This window comes from Lampetra fluviatilis, chromosome 12 (genome assembly GCF_964198595.1).
Source record: "Lampetra fluviatilis chromosome 12, kcLamFluv1.1, whole genome shotgun sequence".
Taxonomy (NCBI): domain Eukaryota; kingdom Metazoa; phylum Chordata; class Hyperoartia; order Petromyzontiformes; family Petromyzontidae; genus Lampetra; species Lampetra fluviatilis.
In genome coordinates, this window is record NC_136286.1 from 2286369 (window position 1) to 2307683 (window position 21315).

The window sequence follows — 21315 nt, forward strand, 5'->3', positions numbered from 1 at the left end:
AAGAGGGAATGTTTTGCACGTGGGAGGAAAGCGTGGCAACCCGGAAAAAAACCCTCGCACGCGCAGGCAGTTTGACGACGAACCCACTTGCTGCGCTGCCACCTCTCGGACACCACGCAGCCTGGCGAGTTTGCGAGTTAGTTTCGCAAACATCCGAGCGAGCCACCAAAACCCTTGGGCTCCAAAGAGCCTCGGGTTATTTACAGGGCGGTGCCGCCCGCGCCCGGGTCTCAACCACGTCAGGTGCTGCTGAAACGATTCATCGGGATACGTTCGGCGCACTTTGTGAGAAAGATGCGTATTGATAAGTCTCGGGTTTGTTCACGCGTTCCGTCGATGTATTATTTTCCATTCGGCACTTGAGGCCGGTTCACAAATCCACACCAAACGAAACGACATGCACACACGAGGGCCCTCTGATGGGAGACGGTAAGTTCAAGTGGGTGCCGAGATTCATGAACTGGATTCTATTTTCTTTTCTTCCTTTGCCCGGGGAATAGTTTGTCTGTGTACGTCCGTCCAAAAGCACTGCTCATGTTTTCACAAAAACTCCAAGATTCCTAAACTATCCACTATGGAGCTCACCACACAGCTCACCAATACTAAACTCACCATGCTGCTCACCAGCCCCAACACCCAAACGTGTATATTATCATGGGAGAATAAATCCTTTCAAAAAAGGCATGTGTCTGCGTTTGCGTGGCTTCAGTCCACACTTTGTTTACACGGTTGATGCCGTTGACAAAATGGGGAGGGGCTCCCTTACGGGAGAGACTTGGCAGCTTGCGCCTACATTTGCTGCTGCTGCCTACCTTTCGGATCTCGTGCAGGTGATCCAGCATGCTCTGCTCCATGACCAGCACTCTCCTCTGCACTGAAGATACAAAGGCACCACAAGCAGCAGTCACTCACACGGCAACACTGACATTGAAGACAGATACAGAAACAACAGCAGCACCAGCAGCGGGAGAACTAAAATCCCCCATGCAACCTTTCACAGGCTGCTGAGGCAAGAACTATTAGCGAGCACCTATGAAGGCCGGCACGGCACACGAGGGGGTGGATGGCCAACCCCACTCCCGGCCCCCTTTGTCTCCCCAGTACAGATGCTCATACGCTGCGCCAAGTACTCATTTAAGGCCCAATCGAGCTGGGGTGGTACAGGACAGTTTTTATTTTTTGGCCGATGCTAGCCGTGACCAGAAATTGAACTCAGGTCGCCGGGTTCACAGCACAGCATTGCTCCTGCCACTCATGCCCATTGTATTATTTTACTCCGGTCACGAAGTAAAATAATACAATGGGCGGTGGAGCAGTGGCACAGAGATTCGCCCAACGCACGACAAAACATGGCAACTCGAGTTGGACTGCCGACCAAAGTTAACCCCAGTGGTACATTCTAAACACCACCCTCACCAGCCTGCACTGGCCATCTTGGTGAAGTATGGTCAAACGTGCCCCCTGACGGACACAGTGTGGGGTGTTATTATTATGGAAAATAGAGTCTACCAAAAAAATTAATCCACATGTAAGTTTATTCCATTCTACTCTCAACTGTGCTTCTGCTGGACAAGGAGTCCTGATCCATTATTAAACCTTGATTGTATCATTATCAACATTCATAATGCACAAAGGTGGCTTATTTTATTTTTCGATCATTACATTTACATTTGAAAGTAAATACTGCTTAATTCAAACTAAAACTGTATGGGGATGCCACTGAACCAGGGAGCCCTTGTGAGTAACAGCACACTGTGAGTACCGTTAACATGCACATTGCAGAAACCCACAACCCCAGCCAGCATGGCCTAGCGGCGGGGTCTAACTCCTCGCTGAAATACTTCCTGGGTCGCTTGCAGATTGGAGAAGGCACACGACTAGTGGCCAAAGCCATAGAGAGAAAGAGAGAAAGGGATGTGGTTGGTGTGCCGGCGAGGAAAGATTTTCTCGGTCGCCGACCCGGCAAAACCTGGCTGAAAAAAAGCCGCGGTTACCCCCATATCTCACGTAGCGGAGTAAATGTCCATCGCCAAGAGGCCTCAAGGTCCCAGGAACTACCGTGGGAGCTCCTAATGAGCCACACGTCCTGACTAGACAAGTCCAAATTCCCAGCTCCGACCGGCAGTCTCGCGAGTCGGGAGGCAGAATAATCAAATCCGCCCCGCAGACTCCAATTTCGTGGGTCCCATTGTCCAGTCCAGATTTCCGTGGCAGCCAGCCTCCTCCAGTTACATATAAATCAGATGCCCATTCATATGTAAATGCTGCAATATGCATCACGCACGCATCTGGCAGTCACGGAAAGATGCGCCCCCCCCCCCCCCTTTCGGGATGCGGGCGGGCCCCTGAATTTAACGCACATCAGCAGAAGCAGCTGCCGGAGAAAATATTAATATATAGATATATATGAATATATAATCATGCTTGCGTATTAGCGGCAGTTGTATAAGCGCCGCCAGAAAAAAACATTCTGTCCAATTGCAAGGTGCTTTTTTATGATAAATCATTATTGATGATGATGGCTGTGAAGTGTTTATGTTGTACAATCTGTTCTCTTTCACTTTGTTTAAGAGCGTCTCTGGCTTTGAAGCCAGCGCGCAGTTGCACGCAAATATCACCAACATGAAGGCGGTCGGAGACGGCACAAATTAATTCCGCTGCTTTTATTTTAAAGTCACGTGAAAGCGTTTTCTTCTAGGGGTGGAACCCGGCGTTAATAAATTAATCGCTCCGCGGATATTTACCCTAGCTCGGTTTGTGAACGTTGTATGGGAATTGGTTCATGTCAGCCGCTCGGCAGCCACAAGAGGAGCTACCATTCACCGGAATGCTCAAGAAAAGAATCAAATCATTAAATTCCTGATCATTAATCGCAACAAGTAATCAAACACTGGAGGAAGGGCGGTGCCTCACTCCACACAGACTCTTCTCTCACACGAAGATTGCATAAAACAATTATTCATTCTAGTACTCTCCTTTTTGTATTTGGATTGTCCACCAACACGGGGTAGAACGACAACTTGTACACTTATTGTTTTCTTTCAGCCCCGCCCACCCCCCCGAACACGTTCCATTCATTGGCTACCACATTCAGATAAGCCCCTCCCCCCCCCTCCCCCCTTAACTTGTACTTAAGAACTTGTATCTTGGAATCTTTGCTTCACTTGATACAGCAAATCTAGCTGTGACGGTCCCACCTGATGACGGAGACTTGTGTTGCCTCCGAAACGTCGTGATTTATAATTTTGTTTCTATTATTTATATTATTTTCATTATTTACTATTTATTTTATTATTTATTTTTACCTACGTGACTTTACCGAAAAAACCTAAGAGTATAATTATTCATTCACCACAATCTACAAGTTTTCCAAGTCTTTTGCGGTGGTAGTAGTCGATGTGTTCCAAAATAGAAAGGCGCAGAAAGCGAAACAGCACGAGGAGACAGCTGCCTGCCGAGTAGCAGCACATAGAGCACACACACAGTCCATACACAATGCTGTCCCACGTCCAACTGCGTAGCACACGCACATGAGTGAATTCAAACCGCACGACATCGCGAATCTTGGGTAGAAATAGGCTAGCCGCATATACAGCTCTAAATCACACAAACCAAACCGGTGTAGAGCGTGGGAAACCTGTATTTTGGAATTAATTGTTGCACAACCAATTGGGAAACATGTCAGGGCACACTGGGAGGGCTGTAACCTCCCCCCACCCCCCGTCCTCCCTCCCTCCCTGCAGCCGATAACCGTCCGTCAGAGACTCTGCAGGTGACGCGGCGAGGGTTTAAATGACGCGCGTGCCGCTAGCGCCATCCGGCGGCAGCGGCTTCAGGCAGGCACCGAGGCGCCACCCTCGCCACGCGCACGGCCTCACCGATTCGTGCATTTGTCACCGAGAACAATCTTTGGGGGGAGCGGAGTAAATAACAGCGGAGGGGCGTGACCCTTAACCTGCTCGCCCGCCAGTGCCCTCACTGCCTCCACCGCCGCCGCAGCAAAGAATGCGGCTGGACCGGTCGGGCGTGAGAGATGTAAGTTCTCGCTTGACGTGGCGGCTTTACTGCCGTGTCCTCGCAAGGCAGCGCAATGCAGGCTGCGGTGACCCGTGTGTAGTTAGGATGAGAGAGGAATGAGAGAGAGGGGGGGGGCTCTACAGGGAGAGAAGGGAGGGACCTCTCTCCCTGAGTGTTGTCCCCTCACATGTGTGGCGGTTCTTCTCCGGGTGCTATGCTTTCTTACCACGAGGTCAAAATGCCAGGAATGGAATTGGCCAAACATCCTCCTGAAGGTGAGCTTTGAAAGATGCTGCGAGGCTTTCCATTGGCGATGTTTGACCATAATTCACTACACAAGTCCTACTTAATTAATGTTATTTTTCAAGTTAAAAATCAGTCGATACAATATGCTCCCGGCACGTGGTGCGAAACGTCGGACGTCACGAGGTACGAAACGTCAAAGCACCGGTGGAGCCACGAAGCACAACCACAACAACCTACGTGGCAGAACCTCGTTGAGAGTTAACTTCTAATGTATGTGGCTGTTTCTTCACCTAGGTTGTGTTACCAGTCATGCCTGGTTCTTGTGCTCGTAATGCCAGATCTCGCTGGGAAGATAATCTCTGTCTGTTTGGGCTCTCAAATGGCGATGTAATATAAACATTTTTTACGTAAAAATGTCTATTTAAGGAACGAAACAAGAGTATTTTTCCACGAATCTGGCTGTCGCCTGAAGATGCTAGTAATTACTGGTGAAACATCGTACTCAGATTGTAAGTGTTGTGGATTTTCTCTCCAACACACCGGTGTACTGTACTAGTTATGAATTGGCATGTTCTGTTAGAATGCGAAAATATAAATGTGTCGTTAACACACCACCACCACCCAACACAGCCAATTAGTAAGGTTTGTCACGTAAACAAAACGTACAAATTAGTTACTACTTCAGCACACCGGTGTGTTGCAGGGCAAACCCACAGCATTTACAATTTTAGTACCGTCACATTTACTTGGAGTAACCACGCGAGAGCTTGCGAGGCCCGCTGGTACAGCTCGGCCAGTTCCACGAATGAGTGCTCTGGTACGCGGGAGGAAAACGAGGCAGCCACAGGAAAACCCACCGCGCGTACGAGGGCCAAACTAGGAAAGCGCCGCATGGACTGGATCATCGAATCATCCACTTGCTGTTCGCTGCCGTTTTTTGCCCACCTCGCAACCTAGCGAGGGTTTAAGGATTGCTCAATAATCTAAGAGATCTGCCGACCGCTTGCTCTCTGGGTTATTAACGGCGTGTGCCAACACGCCCGCCGGGCTGAGAGTTACGGTGACCGATTGGACGGGATGCCCACGTCACTCACCTTCCTTGCAGTGCATCATCACCTCCGTCAGCCTGTAGTCATCCGGGCTTTCGTTCTGCGGAAGCACGGACACAGCTTGCATGTTAATACAGCGTCCGCACTCTTGTTTCTACGTCGGTAACAGCTTGGTGAATAAACACAAAATCAAACACAAGCCCGACGATTTCCCGAAAAGGGCACAGTTCGGATTGAAACATTCGAGAGCTCGGAGTGTCATAAAAGTACAGCACCTCGGATTAGCACGGTTGGCTACGTACGGTACAGCACAGCGCCTGTATGAGCCAAGGTTGTATGTGATGGTGTGCAGCACCGTTTTTTACCTTGCTGAACAGGTGCACAACAAGTGTGACGGTAATTACTTAGGGTGCTATGAAATACTCGCTCGTGATATTACGGAACGCAAGGTGGCTCTCGGGCAGGACACGGCGCCGCTCGGAGGGATGATGGCCGGTGGTCAAGACCAACGACGGAGTGACAGCCAAAGCAGCGATCGCGTCCGAGAAGCATCCACCACCGAAACGAAGCGATAAAAAACTGTAGCTCGTAAACAAGCGATATTCTATAGGGATATCGCTTGTTTACGAGCTTATTTACTGTCTTTATCCAGCAAGTAAATTGATCATGGCTGACGATGATGATGATGACAATGGTGATGGTAGTGAATTAATGAGATGAAGCCTGATTGTGTTTGTGGTGAAGTGCAATCCATAGCTCGCACCACATTGTGTTGCGTAGTATGGGTCTCTATGTGGGTCTCCATACAAGTCTCCATGCGAGTCTATGGGTCTTTATGCGAGTCTCTGCGAGTCTCACCCACAAGTGGGGAATTAAGGAGATGAAGCTTAATTGTGAGTGCGGTGTACAGCATTCCCCACCACTCTCATCGCCAAACCGCTTTTGCAGGCGATACAAACGGAATCCATCTGGGGGCCCGAGCAGCCATCGAACAGCTTCTCCAAAATCAATACACGGCCACCAAAACCCGGCCGCGGCTTTTCAAATGCCGTACGAGAGACGCTACAAACCTGATTGTAATCGTATCGACTATAATCGTATCGACTGTAATCGTATCGAGTGTCAAGTGCATGGGTGTCAAGCACTGACCTTGCGACCGAGCAGCAGCAGGACCTCCGTGATGACGGATCGCACCGTGTGGCTCTCGTCGATGCGGAACGACACATACGCCACACCTTTGCTGCATATCCCCCACACACAACCGCGGCACAGACAGCGATACAACACGCGTTACGTGCTGCATCCATCGCCAGCGACCCTGCGGCGGCCGCTCCAAGCCATTCGTGTCTAATTCCGCACGAGAGGGACCGCGGCCGGTGCTGGAGACTAACATCGTTCGTTCTGTCCCGCAACCTCCGGTCGGCCTCAAGTGACCTCCTTGTCAAGCCCGTCGTCTCTGGAACTCCCAGAAAAGACGAAAGTTCCTTCTTCGTCTGCGGCTTCAATCGTCTGGAAGTTACTGCCTCCTCCTCCGTCTATCTCACAGAGCCACACATCGGCGCTGGTGTCCTCACTTCTGTCAGAATTTCAAGCCTCTTGTTTTCTCTTTCATTTATTCTCCCATGCCTTCTGAACGTCCTTTGCCAGTTGAATTTGCGTGCGTCACAAATGTTGCTCACCAATAAATGGAGCACGACGGAGAGGGCGACCGTTAGGGAGAGACGGAGCGGTAAGATTGGCTTGTGTGCGCAAGTGGGGTGGATTGTTCGTCGTGTAATCATTAGGCATGGCAATGGATTCAGGCGATATTCATGACCTTCATCCAGCAGTGGATAGATTGTGGCTGATGATGACGATGACGCCGAGGGACCAAGGCATAGGAAACGCCGACTGCGCAAGCATCTAAATAAAATTTGGTTTGCAACTGAATCTGCCAAAATTCTAGCTCTTGAGAATTCTGTTGGTTAAGACTGCCATGTGACGAACATTTCTCCACAGCAGGGCATGTGGGATTGTATGCCCTTAAATGATTGTATTAAAAAGAAGTCACCAATAGGGAGATCTAGCTCTAGTTTTGTGCCATCGCTTTCCGCAGGCAGGCTATTCTCAAAACACCCGGGGGGTTTGCACTGCTCTACGGGAGGTCCCAATGGACGCTTCGTGTCATTACACCGACCACACAAATTCCAACAAAAGTGGTAAAAGGACAAAATAACTTTGAAAAACGATTCCAGTCAGAAGACGCTGACAGTTCCTGTGGCACAACATTAACAACTCGGATGCACCGATATTTGCCCAACAATGAATTCCCTCTGCCGAACTGCAGCAGTACAAAGTAACTTCTCTTGCACTGACGGCAGCTACAGTTAATTGATACTAATCTTAAATTTTAATTATGGTACACACGAAATAATTAATAAGCGCACGGCGAGCGATTGCATAAGAGCGCGTAATTAAAATATAAAAATACAACGGCGCCTTCAAAGAACATTCGTGTCACAATTAAAGCGAGCTGCTGCACAGCCACAGCGATGAATCGCGCGCGGTGCAGCCTGGCGGCACGTGCATTGAGGTTTGATCGCGCGTGGCCGCAAATTAATGAGCTGTGGGAGGAGGCGAGACCTCCACGGCACGCATGCACACTCTGCGGAACAAAGATGATCAATGCAAACTAATAACGGCGCTTAATTGTACCCAGGAAAGCCTCACCGAGGCTTTGAGAAATGTGTTTTCAAGATCATCCGGCGTGGAAAGCTTGACCAACATCGTATCAAGCGTTTTACACGTGGGAGGAAATAGAGTGCCCGGAGAAAAGCCATGCATACAAAAGAAGAACGTGAAAAAAAATATATCGGAAATTATAATGATAATAATGCAATAAGTAATGCACGCAATGATTCAAGGACATAAATGACCATGGCTATGAGGCGTGGAGCCAAGCTGAGTGTCGCTCAAAAGCCAGGTGAGAGAGGTGGAGCCTTTAAGAGAGAGGGTGGGGCCTTTAAGTGTCTATTCAAGTCGGTGCAGAATGAACGTCGCCGCTGAGAATGTGCAGCGGGAAGATGATGGCCGCATTCCAGACGGCGGGGGCTGCCACGGTTAAACTGCGCCTGGCAGTGACGATGTCGGTGTTTGGTGAGGAGAGGGGGTTGTGAGCCGCGCCGTGGAGAGGTCTACCGTGAGCGGTAGTGCATGTGTGCTCGCAACCTACTTGCTCTACTGCTAACTGCAGGCCAACTGACAACGCATCTCAACTCGCATGATCATTTCCGCAGGAAAGAACAAGCACCATGAAGTCTGTGGCTGAGGTCTAGGCCTCCTCCACTTAACGAGGTGTTCTAACGAAGTACAGAGTAACTTGACCGCATCCGGGGTCGTAAGCTCTGAATGTACAGGCAAGGGTCACATCATCATCATGGCCGCTACAATTGCTTGCTCAAGCAAACGCAGCGGAGAGTAGCGTGGGGAGCAGCACGGGCAGCAACGTGGGGGAGAGCATCATGGAGAGCTCGCGAGGGTAGCAGCATGGAGAGGAGCGAGGGTAGCAACGTGGGGGGTAGCACAGGGAGCAGCAGCATGGAAAGTAGCGCAGGGAGTAGGGCAGAGAGCAGAACGGGGAGCAGCGCGGGGAGCAGGGCTCACCATAGCCAGTCAGCGTAGATCTTCACAACCTCGGAGGAGGAGCGCTTCGCCCGGATCACGTACGCCTCCGGGAGGGTGTCCCGGAACACCTGCACACAAGAGGAGGCCGTGTGTTCCAGCGTCACGGTTCAAACTCACAAAATTAGAAAATACCGTGTCGGGAACGTTTCCACTGGTGGGGGGCGGGGGTCCTGTTGGCAAGCGTACCATAGCGGAGATTGGATCGGTTGAGATGACGTGATAATGTACTGGGCTTTTTAAATTCAAGGACTCATTGAACGGGTGCCATATTCACGCAAATCTCTGTCCTTTCACACTGCCGAACCCACAGGAGACATCCATTCCCCTCCTGGCCCGACCACATGAAGCCGTTAATTGTCAATAATACCACATTTAAATATATTTGTGTATCGGTTACTGAGGCTGGAGTACAGTCATACGTTTAAGACAGGTTCCCCTCTGTAATTCCCGGTTGGAATGCTGGAATACAGCAAATCAGCAGTGCCATGGTAGTGAGATGTTAACTACCTCACCTGGTATGCAGAAAGTCGTGGGTTCAATCACAACCCTGACGAATGTATATTTGGAGTTTGCATGTTCTTCCCGTGGTTGCGTTGATTTTTTCTCCGAGTCCTCCGGTTTTTCCCTCCACATTTAGAAACACGCGTTATAAATTCCCACATGATCAGCCACTTGGTTGGCTATCAATTGTGGCCAGGTCACTTCTGAAAAAAAGCTATATAGCTAAGTGGGCCTGACCTTAGTAAAATACGTTTTTATTGATGGATAACACCACGCTCTTCATCCAAACACTCCACCAATAATGCTTGCAACACGCACATCCTTCCTAAGTGTTTCACAACTCAGCCAAAGTCAGGCTGTGTCATTTTATCCAGGTACGGCAATCAGCTGCTCAACGCACACGCACGTGCTTCTCGAGCCATGTTCCAATTGTGAATTCCTTACACAAAACGCTTTCAGGCGTCGCTTACAATCACAGAGGTCAACGAACCCAATGTCAATACTCAATACTATGGATACATGCACGCATCGAATTGCACGATTTACGTTCCTCCATTCTCATCACTAACATCATACTGGTAGGAACGAAGTGAACCAGCCTACAATAGATTATATCGTCCGTCCGTCCAATGTCCGATTAGGTGTAGCAACATCGCCCCCTACTGCAAACACTTGGCAGGACCCTACAAAAACCTTTAGACTCAGTGAGGCTTTCCTGGCTAAACAAGTGTAATAATACATTATGTTTATATTCTTTGGTTATTCGTTCCTACCAGCCCCCGCAGGGACCTGTTCATTATCATCAGCCATGATCAATCCACCGTCGGATAAAGGCCCGCTGCCCATGCCTTCACCTTGTCGTCGTCGCTATCCTGCAATGTGGCCAACTGGTGTCTCCAGAGCCGCATGCGGCTCTTTAATCCACCACATGCGGCTCTATCGAAGAAGGGGCATAACGTAGAACGCGCTACTATCACAGTATGTCTCCTGTGCTGTGCCAAAAACTGTCAATATAAACACAATTGGCTCGTTGCAAAACTCACGGGCACTAATTGGCTCTTGGTCTGTTACAGCTTGGCCACCCCTGACCTAGCACACGGGATAATTTCAACTGCGGACATCCTTTCAGATGCGTTACATTCCTCGGCCGTCAATCTGATCAGCGTACGCTGTGGGTAACGGGTTCACGTCAGCTGATAGCGGCGCGACCGTTCGCCGAAACGTTGAAAAAGAGAATCGATTCTTTTCATCGAATTCTGACCCCCCCCCCCCCGAACCGTCACAATTCACCGAGTCGCGAGGTGGTGGGGGGGGGGGGCAATCGTTACACTGCAGCTCGTTACATCCGGTGGCTGTGCTCTACGAATGAACGTTATTGCACTCTGGAGAAGCGTATTCCACAATAGGCGCTTTACAAATGAACGTATTGGCGGAACACCGGTGCGCAGCATTAAAAACAAAAATTTGCAATAATGAAAATCTTACGGGGTGCGTCAAAATCAGTCGTCGTGATGTCGAAGCAGTCGGAAGACACATTTAATGAGTGGCTGAACACGAAGCTTCACAGTCTGTTGCCGAAAAGCACCCAGCCTGATGACGATTGGCTCCGAGTTCCCAAGGCAGATTTGACTCGTGCCCAAGACTTGGTCGGATGGTTCCTCGATTAATTTCGGGAATCATTTCTTGGCGGACAGTGGCATCAAAAGATTACGACTCGTCTCACATATTGCAAATAGGAAAGCAGCCTCTGAATCTAAGGTAACTTATGATGGAAAGAGTGCAGCTCACTCAACGGCAACAGCGACATCGTCAGTTCGGGCCTCATCTTTACCTGGTGGGTCTACAGCAGCAGCTCAGTCAGCGGCAAATAGCAACGGCTGGGAAATTTTCTTCTGGTGGAGCGTCAGTAACGGCTACAGCGTCTGTTCAAGCTTCATCGTCAGCTGGAGAGTCAGCAGTTTAATCAATGGCAACTGCGTCTACATGGACGCGGTTGCCGTTTATGAGAACTGGTGTGTTATGCTGAACCATTGTATTTTCAATACGTCCAAATGTAAAGCCGTTGTCTGCAAGAGGCAGAACCGGCCCGGCGGCCGTGACGTGATCATTTCAAGATACCCCGGCAGGTTGATAGCGGTCGCCATGCTCTCACCTGGACAAACTGCTGGTTTCCGGGGTCGCCCTCTGTGCCCGGGTCGTCGCCCAGGTGACCGTTGCCGTGGAGAAAGCTGTCTTCGGGGCTGAAAAGCATCCCAAGGCTGAGACTCCGCAGCTCGTAGTCCGTGGGGTTTCCCGGGAGGAAGTACTCTCGCAGGGCTGCCTCCTGCCCGACACAGAGAGGATGGTCAGCAACTCCCCCCCATTGAGACTTACGACAGAAAGACTGACAGGGCAAGTAGGGGAGTAGAGTGAGTTGAGAGGAGAGATACAGGAGAGCGTGTGGAGGGGGAGGAGAGTGAGATGAGAGGGGAGATACAGGAGAGCGTGTGGAGGGGAGTAGAGTGAGATGAGAGGGGAGATACAGGAGAGCGTGTGGAGGGGGAGTAGAGTGAGTTGAGAGGAGAGATACAGGAGAGCGTGTGGAGGGGGAGTAGAGTGAGTTGAGAGGGGAGATACAGGAGAATGTGTGGAGGGGGAGGAGAATGAGATGAGAGGGAAGATACAGGAGAGCGTGTGGAGGGGAGTAGAGTGAGATGAGAGGGGAGATACAGGAGAGCGTGTGGAGGGGAGTAGAGTGAGATGAGAGGGGAGATACAGGAGAGTGTGTGGAGGGGGAGTAGAGTGAGTTGCGAGGGGAGATAAAGGAGAGTGGAAGGAGGGGGATTAGAGTGAGTTGAGAGGGGAGATACAGGAGAGCGTGTGGAGGGGAGTAGAGTGAGATGAGAGGGGAGATACAGGAGAGCGTGTGGAGGGGGAGTAGAGTGAGATGAGAGGGGAGATACAGGAGAGTGTGTGGAGGGGGAGTAGAGTGAGATGAGAGGGGAGATACAGGAGAGCGTGTGGAGGGGGAGTAGAGTGAGTTGAGAGGGGAGATACAGGAGAGTGGAAGGAGGGGGAGTAGAATGAGATGAGAGGGGAGATACAGGAGAGTGGAAGGAGGGGGATTAGAGTGAGTTGAGAGGAGAGATACAGGAGAGCGTGTGGAGGGGAGTAGAGTGAGATGAGAGGGGAGATACAGGAGAGCGTGTGGAGGGGGAGTAGAGTGAGTTGAGAGGAGAGATACAGGAGAGCGTGTGGAGGGGAGTAGAGTGAGATGAGAGGGGAGATACAGGAGAGCGTGTGGAGGGGGAGTAGAGTGAGTTGAGAGGGGAGATACAGGAGAGCGTGTGGAGGGGGAGTAGAGTGAGATGAGAGGGGAGATACAGGAGAGCGTGTGGAGGGGGAGTAGAGTGAGATGAGAGGGGAGATACAGGAGAGCGTGTGGAGGGGGAGTAGAGTGAGTTGAGAGGAGAGATACAGGAGAGCGTGTGGAGGGGAGTAGAGTGAGATGAGAGGGGAGATACAGGAGAGCGTGTGGAGGGGGAGTAGAGTGAGTTGAGAGGGGAGATACAGGAGAGTGTGTTGAGGGGAGTAGAGTGAGATGAGAGGGGAGATACAGGAGAGCGTGTGGAGGGGAGTAGAGTGAGTTGAGAGGGGAGATACAGGAGAGCGTGTGGAGGGGATTAGAGTGAGTTGAGAGGGGAGATACAGGAGAGTGTGTGGAGGGGGAGTAGAGTGAGATGAGAGGGGAGATACAGGAGAGTGTGTGGAGGGGAGTAGAGTGAGATGAGAGGGGAGATACAGGAGAGTGTGTGGAGGGGATTAGAGTGAGTTGAGAGGGGAGATACAGGAGAGTGTGTGGAGGGGGAGTAGAGTGAGATGAGAGGGGAGATACAGGAGAGTGTGTGGAGGGGAGTAGAGTGAGATGAGAGGGGAGATACAGGAGAGTGTGTGGAGGGGGAGTAGAGTGAGTTGAGAGGGCTGAGGTAGACAGGGACAGTCCCCAGAGGATCTTGAAGGCTGTGAGTGGTGCGTCCTTGAACTTGGTGCAGGATTGGATTGGGGGCGATTTGGGGGGCACGGTGTTGCTGATGCGGACGTGCGTGCGTTACCACGACGTCGTCCGTTCGGCTTATGCGTGGCACGGAGACCGTGTGGTAGCGCCCGGCACGAGCCGCTTCGTCGCCGTCAAACACCTTCATCTTCTGCTTGCCTGTCCCGATAAAGAGAGACGCCATCTTCAGCGGCGTTGGCTTCCGCTTACCGAACAAATACATTCTAAGGTCGCGCTCATTACACACAAAGTTCTTGCCGCAAATGAACCACAGCACCTCGCTGATCTCGTCAAGGAGTATAAACCGTCACGCGAGCTCCGGTCATCCTCGCAGCAGCGGCTTTTGGCTAACCATCGAAAAAAGACAGTCACCGCATCGCACGCTTTCAGATGCGCTGTTGCAGCCGTCTGGAACGCTCTTCCTTCCGTTATTAGGAAGCCACTGGAGCTATGCACTTTCAAATCATCTAGATTGAAAACTAATTTATTTATTAACTGTTTTTTGAGTTTAGATAGTTGTCTTGCCCTCCCCCTGCCACATCTGACTAGCGCAGTTGGCTTTGTACGGTGTATTAATACACACAAACACGTATGTATGTCAGCAGCTGACAAAGGTGTGGCTCCCAGTGTGTGGATAAAAGAAAACACACTCCACACTGTTGCCGTGAACAGGGACAATGTACAATGGGTCATGTTTTAGGCCAGGGGTCCTCAAACTTTTTAAACAGGGGGCCAGTTCACTGTCCCTCAGACCGTTGGAGGGCCGGACTATAGTTAAAAAAAAACTATGAACAAATTCCTATGCACACTGCATATATCTTATTTTGAAGTGAAGAAACAAAACGGGAACAAATAAAATATTTAAAATGAAGAACAAGTAAAGTTAAATCAACAAACTTGCCAGTATTTCAATGGGAACTATGGGCCTGCTTTTGGCTAATGAGATGGTCAATGTCCGGTTCCATATTAGTCACTGCTAGTCGTAACAAGTGATGCAAGTGTGCATCCGTTAGTCTAGATCTGGTTGGAGATTTCAAATGTTTCATTCTGGAAAAAGTCTGTTCACAGACATAAGTGCTGCCAAAGATGGTTGCCATTTTGAGTGCATGGTTCCTGAGATGAGGATATGTCTCAGAGGGGAGAGATGCATAGAAATTATGAAGGCTGCTTGGCTTGAATGCGTCTTTCAGAGAGTCACAATTCTGCAGTTCAGCCAGTTCCATTTGGTAAATTGTATCCACATTTTCAGTGTCAATAGAAAATGGGTTACGGAAAAGCTGTATGTCCTGTTCATGGAGATGAAGCTCTTTAAATCTAAATTGGAACTCCTTTTGCAATTTTTCCAGTGAATCCACACATGTTTTGTTTGGGAATTGCAACCAATGGTTTTTCCGCTAACAGATTTTGAGTTGTGGGGAGATGGCAGAAGTTTTCCTCCTTAACTTGTTTGATGAGGAGGCCTAATTTTACTTCAAATGCTTTGACATGTGATTGCATATCACAGAGCAGCTTCCCCTTTCCTTGAAGTTGCACATTGAAACTGTTGAGTAGCTCTGTTACATCTGTCAGAAAGGCAAGGTGCCATTTCCATTCTGCATCATTGAGCTCTGGTACTTCTTTGTTTTTTGAAAGCAGAAAAGCTGTAATCTGTGGAAGTAAGTCATAGAAACGTTTCAAAACTCTCCCTCGACTCAGCTAACGGACTTCTGTGTGGTACAGAACATCTTCATAGTCAACATTTAGTTCAGACAGAAATTCCTGAAATTGTCTGTGGTTTACTGCATGGGCTCTAATGAAGTTAACACAAGATACCACAATTTTCATAATAGAGTTCCACTTCAGTGATTTACTACACAGCGCTTGTTGGTGGATGAGGCAGTGTATGGCTATTGGATGAGAATGGTTATGTTTGTCCATCTCTTGGTTAATGCGAGCAATTACTCCTTTCTTAGACCCCACCATGCTAGGAGCACCATCAGTTGTCACACTGGCTAGTTTAGCCCAATTCAGCTCCAAACCATTCACAGTTTGGCAAACCTTTTCATAGATATCCTCTCCTGTAGTTGTTCCTTTGATGCTTTGCAGTGCAGCAAGCTCTTCTGTGACTTCGAAATAGTCATTCATCCCACGAATAAAAATTAGAAGTTGTGCAGAATCACGAACATCATTGCTTTCGTCGAGTGCCAAGGAAAAATAGGAAAAATTTTTTGTGGAGTTTTGCAAATGCTGATGCAAATTGTCTCCCATTTCTTCAATCCTCCGTGTAATTGTAGGTCCTGAAAGACTCACTGTACTAAATAAATCGGCCTTCTCTGGACACATCTCTTTGGCAACAGAAATAAGGCATTCTTTAACAAATTCTCCCTCCACGAATGGTCTGCCAGTGCACGCTATTAGCTTGGCAACTTGAAAACTTGCTCGCAGTGATGAAATATTTAGTTGCTTCTGCTTCACAAAAGTATTTTGCTGAGTTGTTAATGTATTTTTCAGTTTTAATATTTTATCTTTTCTCACTTCTCCGACCAAACAATCATATTTATCTTTATGTTGAGTTTCATAGTGTCGACGTAATTTGTATTCTTTGAATACAGACACTATATTCTGGCATATCAGACACACAGCTCGTTCCTTGTACTGCATGAAAAAGTAATCATAAGTCCACTGTTCTTTGAATATCCTACACTCCGAGTCAATTTTTCTCTTTCTTGACATCAGTTTCCTAGGGAGTCAAAATTGCTATTAGTAAAATACCAATATATATACAGCGCTACAAAAACAATATACCAGCAATAACTTTGCCCACACAGAGACATACAGACTGCACTGCCCATCAATGCAGTCTGATTGGGGGAACTCCGCTTTTACCCCAGGCTCACACTGGTGCGGGTGCCATTAAAAAGTTTATTACTTCTGCAGTTTTGTTCACAGATCGCAGTACATCCCCAGCACACAGGAATATCACTGGGAGTGGAGCCAAGGGGCAAGTGAGGGAGCTGAGGGAGGGAGAGCCAGTCAAGCGCAGCCAGGGGTGGGCTGGCAGCCTTAGGCCTGGGGGGCAAGTCCAGTCAATTGGCCCATTGAACCATTCACCAGCGCAGCCCAATGAGTGCCCACCGCCGCAGCTCAATCAGTGCCCACCGCCGCAGCTCAATCAGTGCTCACCAGCGCAGCCAAATCAGTGCTCACAAGCGCAGCCCAATTAGTGACCATGGGCCGGATAAATGTCCTCGGCGGGCCGCATGTGGCCCGCGGGCCGTAGTTTGAGGACCCCTGTTTTAGGCAATTCCCCTCCCCCTTATAGCAAACAGAGGGGCCTGAGGGAATCATATTTCAGAATATTTCCTTATACTGGAGGAATCCGATGAGCACAGTAAAGTGGGCTAAACGCCATATGTTTCCATCTGTACGGGGATCAAGCGTTGCCCCCTCTCGAGCGTGGGTTTTCGTCGGGTGCTCCGTTTTCCTCCCACTTGTGTAAGAAATAAACACTCATCATTAATTGTCTGAAAACATTTTAAAATATCAAAATCCAATGCAGGACCCTCCTAAAAATAGTCCTCGGACTCAGTTTGCCTCTCCTGGATAGATAAGTAAATTATATATTTTATTGTTATTAATTTTACAATGTTTTATGATTGCCACTTTTTACATTGGCAAGGTAGATAAAAAGATATCACAGGAAGGGATTTCAGAAGTAGTTATCGTATCTTCTTCTGGGGTAATTCTCTGACACAGAGTGATGCACTGCTAAATAAACATTTATTTAGTCATGTATGTGTGTTGAACTTCTTTCGCACCGTACGTAGTCAACCGTGCTAATCAGAGATGCGAGGAAAGGACAACAAACTAAACACAAAAATAAGTTCTAAATTACAAATGTCCTGACACAATAACTAAAACAAACTGATCAGGGAGAAATGCTCCATTTTTTTTTAAACAGTATCAACAAACATTGCTTGGAATCGAACCTGGTCATCTGAACTGTGCAGCCAGAGTATAGATAGGCTACAACACAGGCTGGGTGTGGTTCCACGTGTCCCTAACCCCCCCCCCCGCCAGCAGTAACGAGACTCCACCGCTGCATGTAAACATTTGCCCAAATTAATTTCTGTTTTTGTTTTGACGAAACAAGGACAGAGACAATTACACGCACCACGACTGTACACGTTGCGCAAGAGAAGGGGAGAAAAAAGAGAGGAGGGGGGTGAAGATGAAACAGCTGCGCGTTACATTCCTGTGAAATTAAAATTGTGCCCAAGAATGAAGGTGCTGTGACGTGGGGAGCCTTGCGGGAAGCGAGGAGGACAGGGGGGGTGGTGGAGGAGCCGGAGAGGAGGGGGAGAGGGGGGAAGACAGGAGGAGAGGGGAGGAAGAGGAAAGGGGAGGAGGAGGAGAGGGGAGGAGTAGAGGATTTACTTAACAAACAACAAACCACGAGAATTACCCAACCCAGTGCTGCCCACGCACCGTGCAAACACTGCCCCCCGCCGCCCCACAACTGCCGCTTATCACAGTCGCAAGGCGGCATGCCACATGCGCCGCAAAACACACCACCACAGACCACGGCATTTTTCCATCACTCGCGTACCCCTTCATGATGTCTGCTGAGAGCAACGAGCATTTTTAAAAAATCAAACAGATTAAGAGCTCAGCTCATTGAAATGTCGGTTGCACCAAGAAGTTAACAAACGCTGCGGAGGCCAAGTATTGCCATGCGGCGTGTCTGCACCGACCGCTGTTTTGGGTGGACTGAGCTAAGATACAAAATAAATTGATACAAAAAGTGGGGCCGCCTCTCATTACTTTCCCTTTTGTCACCAGAGCCAAGCAGGGAAATGATGCCCCACCCTCCTCCCTGAAATAACGTGGGCGGAAGTACCGTGGCAAATGTACCATGTCAGATGTACCGTGTCGTATGTACCGTGTCGTATGTACCGTGTCGGTTCTACCTTATTGGATGTACCGTGTCTGGCATTCAATGGGCTTTTTGGGTCGACCCCAAAAGAAAAATCGGGAAAAAAATGTTTTCGCACTACCATGTGGCCAGACAACATGGGAAAAAATACTAATGAGACAGTAAAAATAAGAGAAAGTAGCAGACCCCTGAGTGAAATCGTAGCAACTTATAGAATCGCTGTAGGGGAAAGAAGCGTTCAAAGCTATCAAGTTTGCTGGCGGTGCAATTGCACAAGCGTCGAGCTACAAAGAACAATGCGGACATTGGAGAAGGTTGCCCCCCCCCACCCACCAATTGATTCCGTGCACCAGGGCCCATGTATTACTCTACATCACCATGGTGGTGGGAGGAGGTAGGAGCTGGGGGCTGGACGGGGGGACGGAGCGGGAGTTGAATCGTTACGGGTCGAACATTGGGTCTGAAAACCACAAGCGAAATTGTCAGGGTGACGTGGAGACGTGAGCGAGGCCGACCGCTGACAAGAGGTCGAGAACCTCCAAGGTCAGGTGCGGTGCGCCGCGTCGACAGACACGGAGGTCGCCGTGTTATTACGGTCACGCTTTGCGACGGCGTACCGCCACCAAAAGGCGCCGAGCAAACAAAGCGATCGGGTGATACTGCCGCTGTCGACGGTGATGTTGTTGTTGTCGTTGTTGTTGTTACAATGGTTGTCAGCAGCAGCGGAGGGTTTAGCCGAGTGAGCCGTTACGGTTGCGGAAATTAAGCCGAATGTTAAACCTTGCAAACAACGCCGATGTGACGAGAGGCACGGAGGCGAGGAGGCGAGGTGCGCAGGCGTGTTGCGTGCGCACACACGGGCGTGGACGACGAGCCCCGCGTTCGGCCGTTGAGGCAAGCGACGTTAGCGAGCACCTGTTAAGGTTGGCACGATACGCGAGGGTGTGAATGTGGTCAACTTTATTGCCAAACCCCATTTGTCTCGCCAGTAGTGATGTTTACAAGCCATAGCCAGGTACTCATGCTAGAATGAGTTGGAATTAAAGGAGGACCAGGACAGATAAAGATTATACGTGCCATTGAAGCTTTCCAGGGACGAGTATTGAACCCAGGTATCCGGGATCGTGGTGCAGTGGACAAACTACTACTGCTTCCGGTCCCCAGTTTCCACACACAAACACGTACATATAAAGACAAAGACCACCTGTGTGGCATACACAAGCTGTTAGGGGAAGTGCTTTTATCAAGCACCTATGAAGGGCTGCACAGTGCACAAGAGGGTGGTGGGGCCAGAACCACGTCTGGTCACCACACCAAGTACTCATTTATGGCTGAGTCGACCCAGGGGAGGACCAGGACCATTTCAGATATTCGCCCCCGATGTTGGCCATGAACTGGAATTGAACTCGGGTCGGCAGATTCAAAACACTGCGCTAACCACTCCACGACCAGCTCCACATGCACACACCCCCACGAGCACACACGCACGCACCTGTTTCAGGTGTATTAACAGGAGAGTCTTTATTCAGAGGACCCGGTTGACTGCCCCCGCCATCTGCGATCACACACAATGCACGCAGAAAAAGCAAAGCCTCATGGTCAAAACGCACGATCGCACGCTTGTTGCAAAAGCTGCGTGCAAGGTCTCGAAACGCTGAGGCCGCGATTGTGCTAGAGAAAGTCGCACGGAGCAGTCGACAACGTTTTTCACGCACGCGCTAATAAATATCAAATTATTATGATATTAACAATACTGCGGGTAATCGGTCACCCGAAATATATTTGATATTATCTGTCAAATGTGTGGTGCGTGTTCTCGGGTTTCACTGGTTTCCTCCCACATGCAAATCCCTTCGTAATGGAAAAACGGCCAAACATCCTTCTCTGGGACACTCTTGAGCAAAGACCACTGAGACGTAGAGAAACTTTCCTAGACATATATAAATGGAGTGTGTGCAGGTACCAGGTAGACTGGCCAGTGATGGGGATTCGATCGTGCGCAGGCGCTGGGCAGATTGTTGCATCATGGGATCGTGGGGGCTGGCAGCAGCTTGGGGAGGCCTTCACCCAGCAATGGACTGAACATGGCCGATGATGAAGATGACGTATTATATTCATAATATAGGTTTTTTTTGGGTTAGATCACGTAAATATGCATGTGTCGTTAAACCCGCCACCACCCGACACAACCAATTAGCAAGGTTTGTCACGCAAACAGAACGTGCCAATTCCTTACTAGTACAGCACACTGGTGTGTTGGGAGAGCAAAGCCACGACATTTTCATTCTGAGTACGACGTTTCGCCAGTAATTACAACTAGCTTCATCAGACAACAGCCAGATTTGCGGAGAAATCCTCCTGTTTTGTTCCTTAATAGAGGGATAGATGTGATGATGTGAGCCCTTCTTGTGTGAAGGGGGTGGGGATTAATGAAAACGCATATAAATTACAATGCGTATCCATTGCTGGTTGGGTTATTCATATGGTAATCAACGTACATTATGCATGGACATTGTTCTTGTACTTCTTGTCGTTTGCGTGCAATAAAATAGCAGTACCTGTTATTCATAATAAAGGTTTTTGGGTTTAGATCGCGTTATTATAAATGTGTCGCAACCCTCCACCACCCAAAACGGCCAATCAGTAATAAATGCGTCACGTTAACAAAATGCCAATTAGTTACTTCTTCAGCCCACCGGTGTGTTTGAAGAGTGAATCCACAACATTTAGAATTTGAGTACGACGACGTTTTGCTGGTAATTACATCCAGCATCTTCGGGCGATTTGCCAGAATAGTGAAGCCATCCATCTGCTTACGGTTTAAAACATTGCAGGATGACGTCATCATTGTTGAACCCGAAAAGGTTTCGAGATCAGAGGCAGAGGTAGGG

General features: G+C 49.2%; 1 protein-coding gene across 1 annotated transcript in view; it reads right to left on the reverse strand.

The window, feature by feature from the left end:
- The window catches only part of DGKQ (diacylglycerol kinase theta), a 71017-nt gene that overhangs the window by 25237 nt on the left and 24465 nt on the right, over window positions 1-21315 (reverse strand). Inside the window, exons 7-13 of the mRNA XM_078861328.1 lie at window positions 19917-19979; window positions 13568-13668; window positions 11629-11799; window positions 8955-9043; window positions 6462-6552; window positions 5358-5412; window positions 813-874 (exon numbers count right to left, since the gene is read on the reverse strand). Coding sequence (XP_078717454.1) covers window positions 813-874; window positions 5358-5412; window positions 6462-6552; window positions 8955-9043; window positions 11629-11799; window positions 13568-13668; window positions 19917-19979 — 632 coding nt within the window. The remainder of the gene's footprint in view (window positions 1-812; window positions 875-5357; window positions 5413-6461; window positions 6553-8954; window positions 9044-11628; window positions 11800-13567; window positions 13669-19916; window positions 19980-21315) is intronic.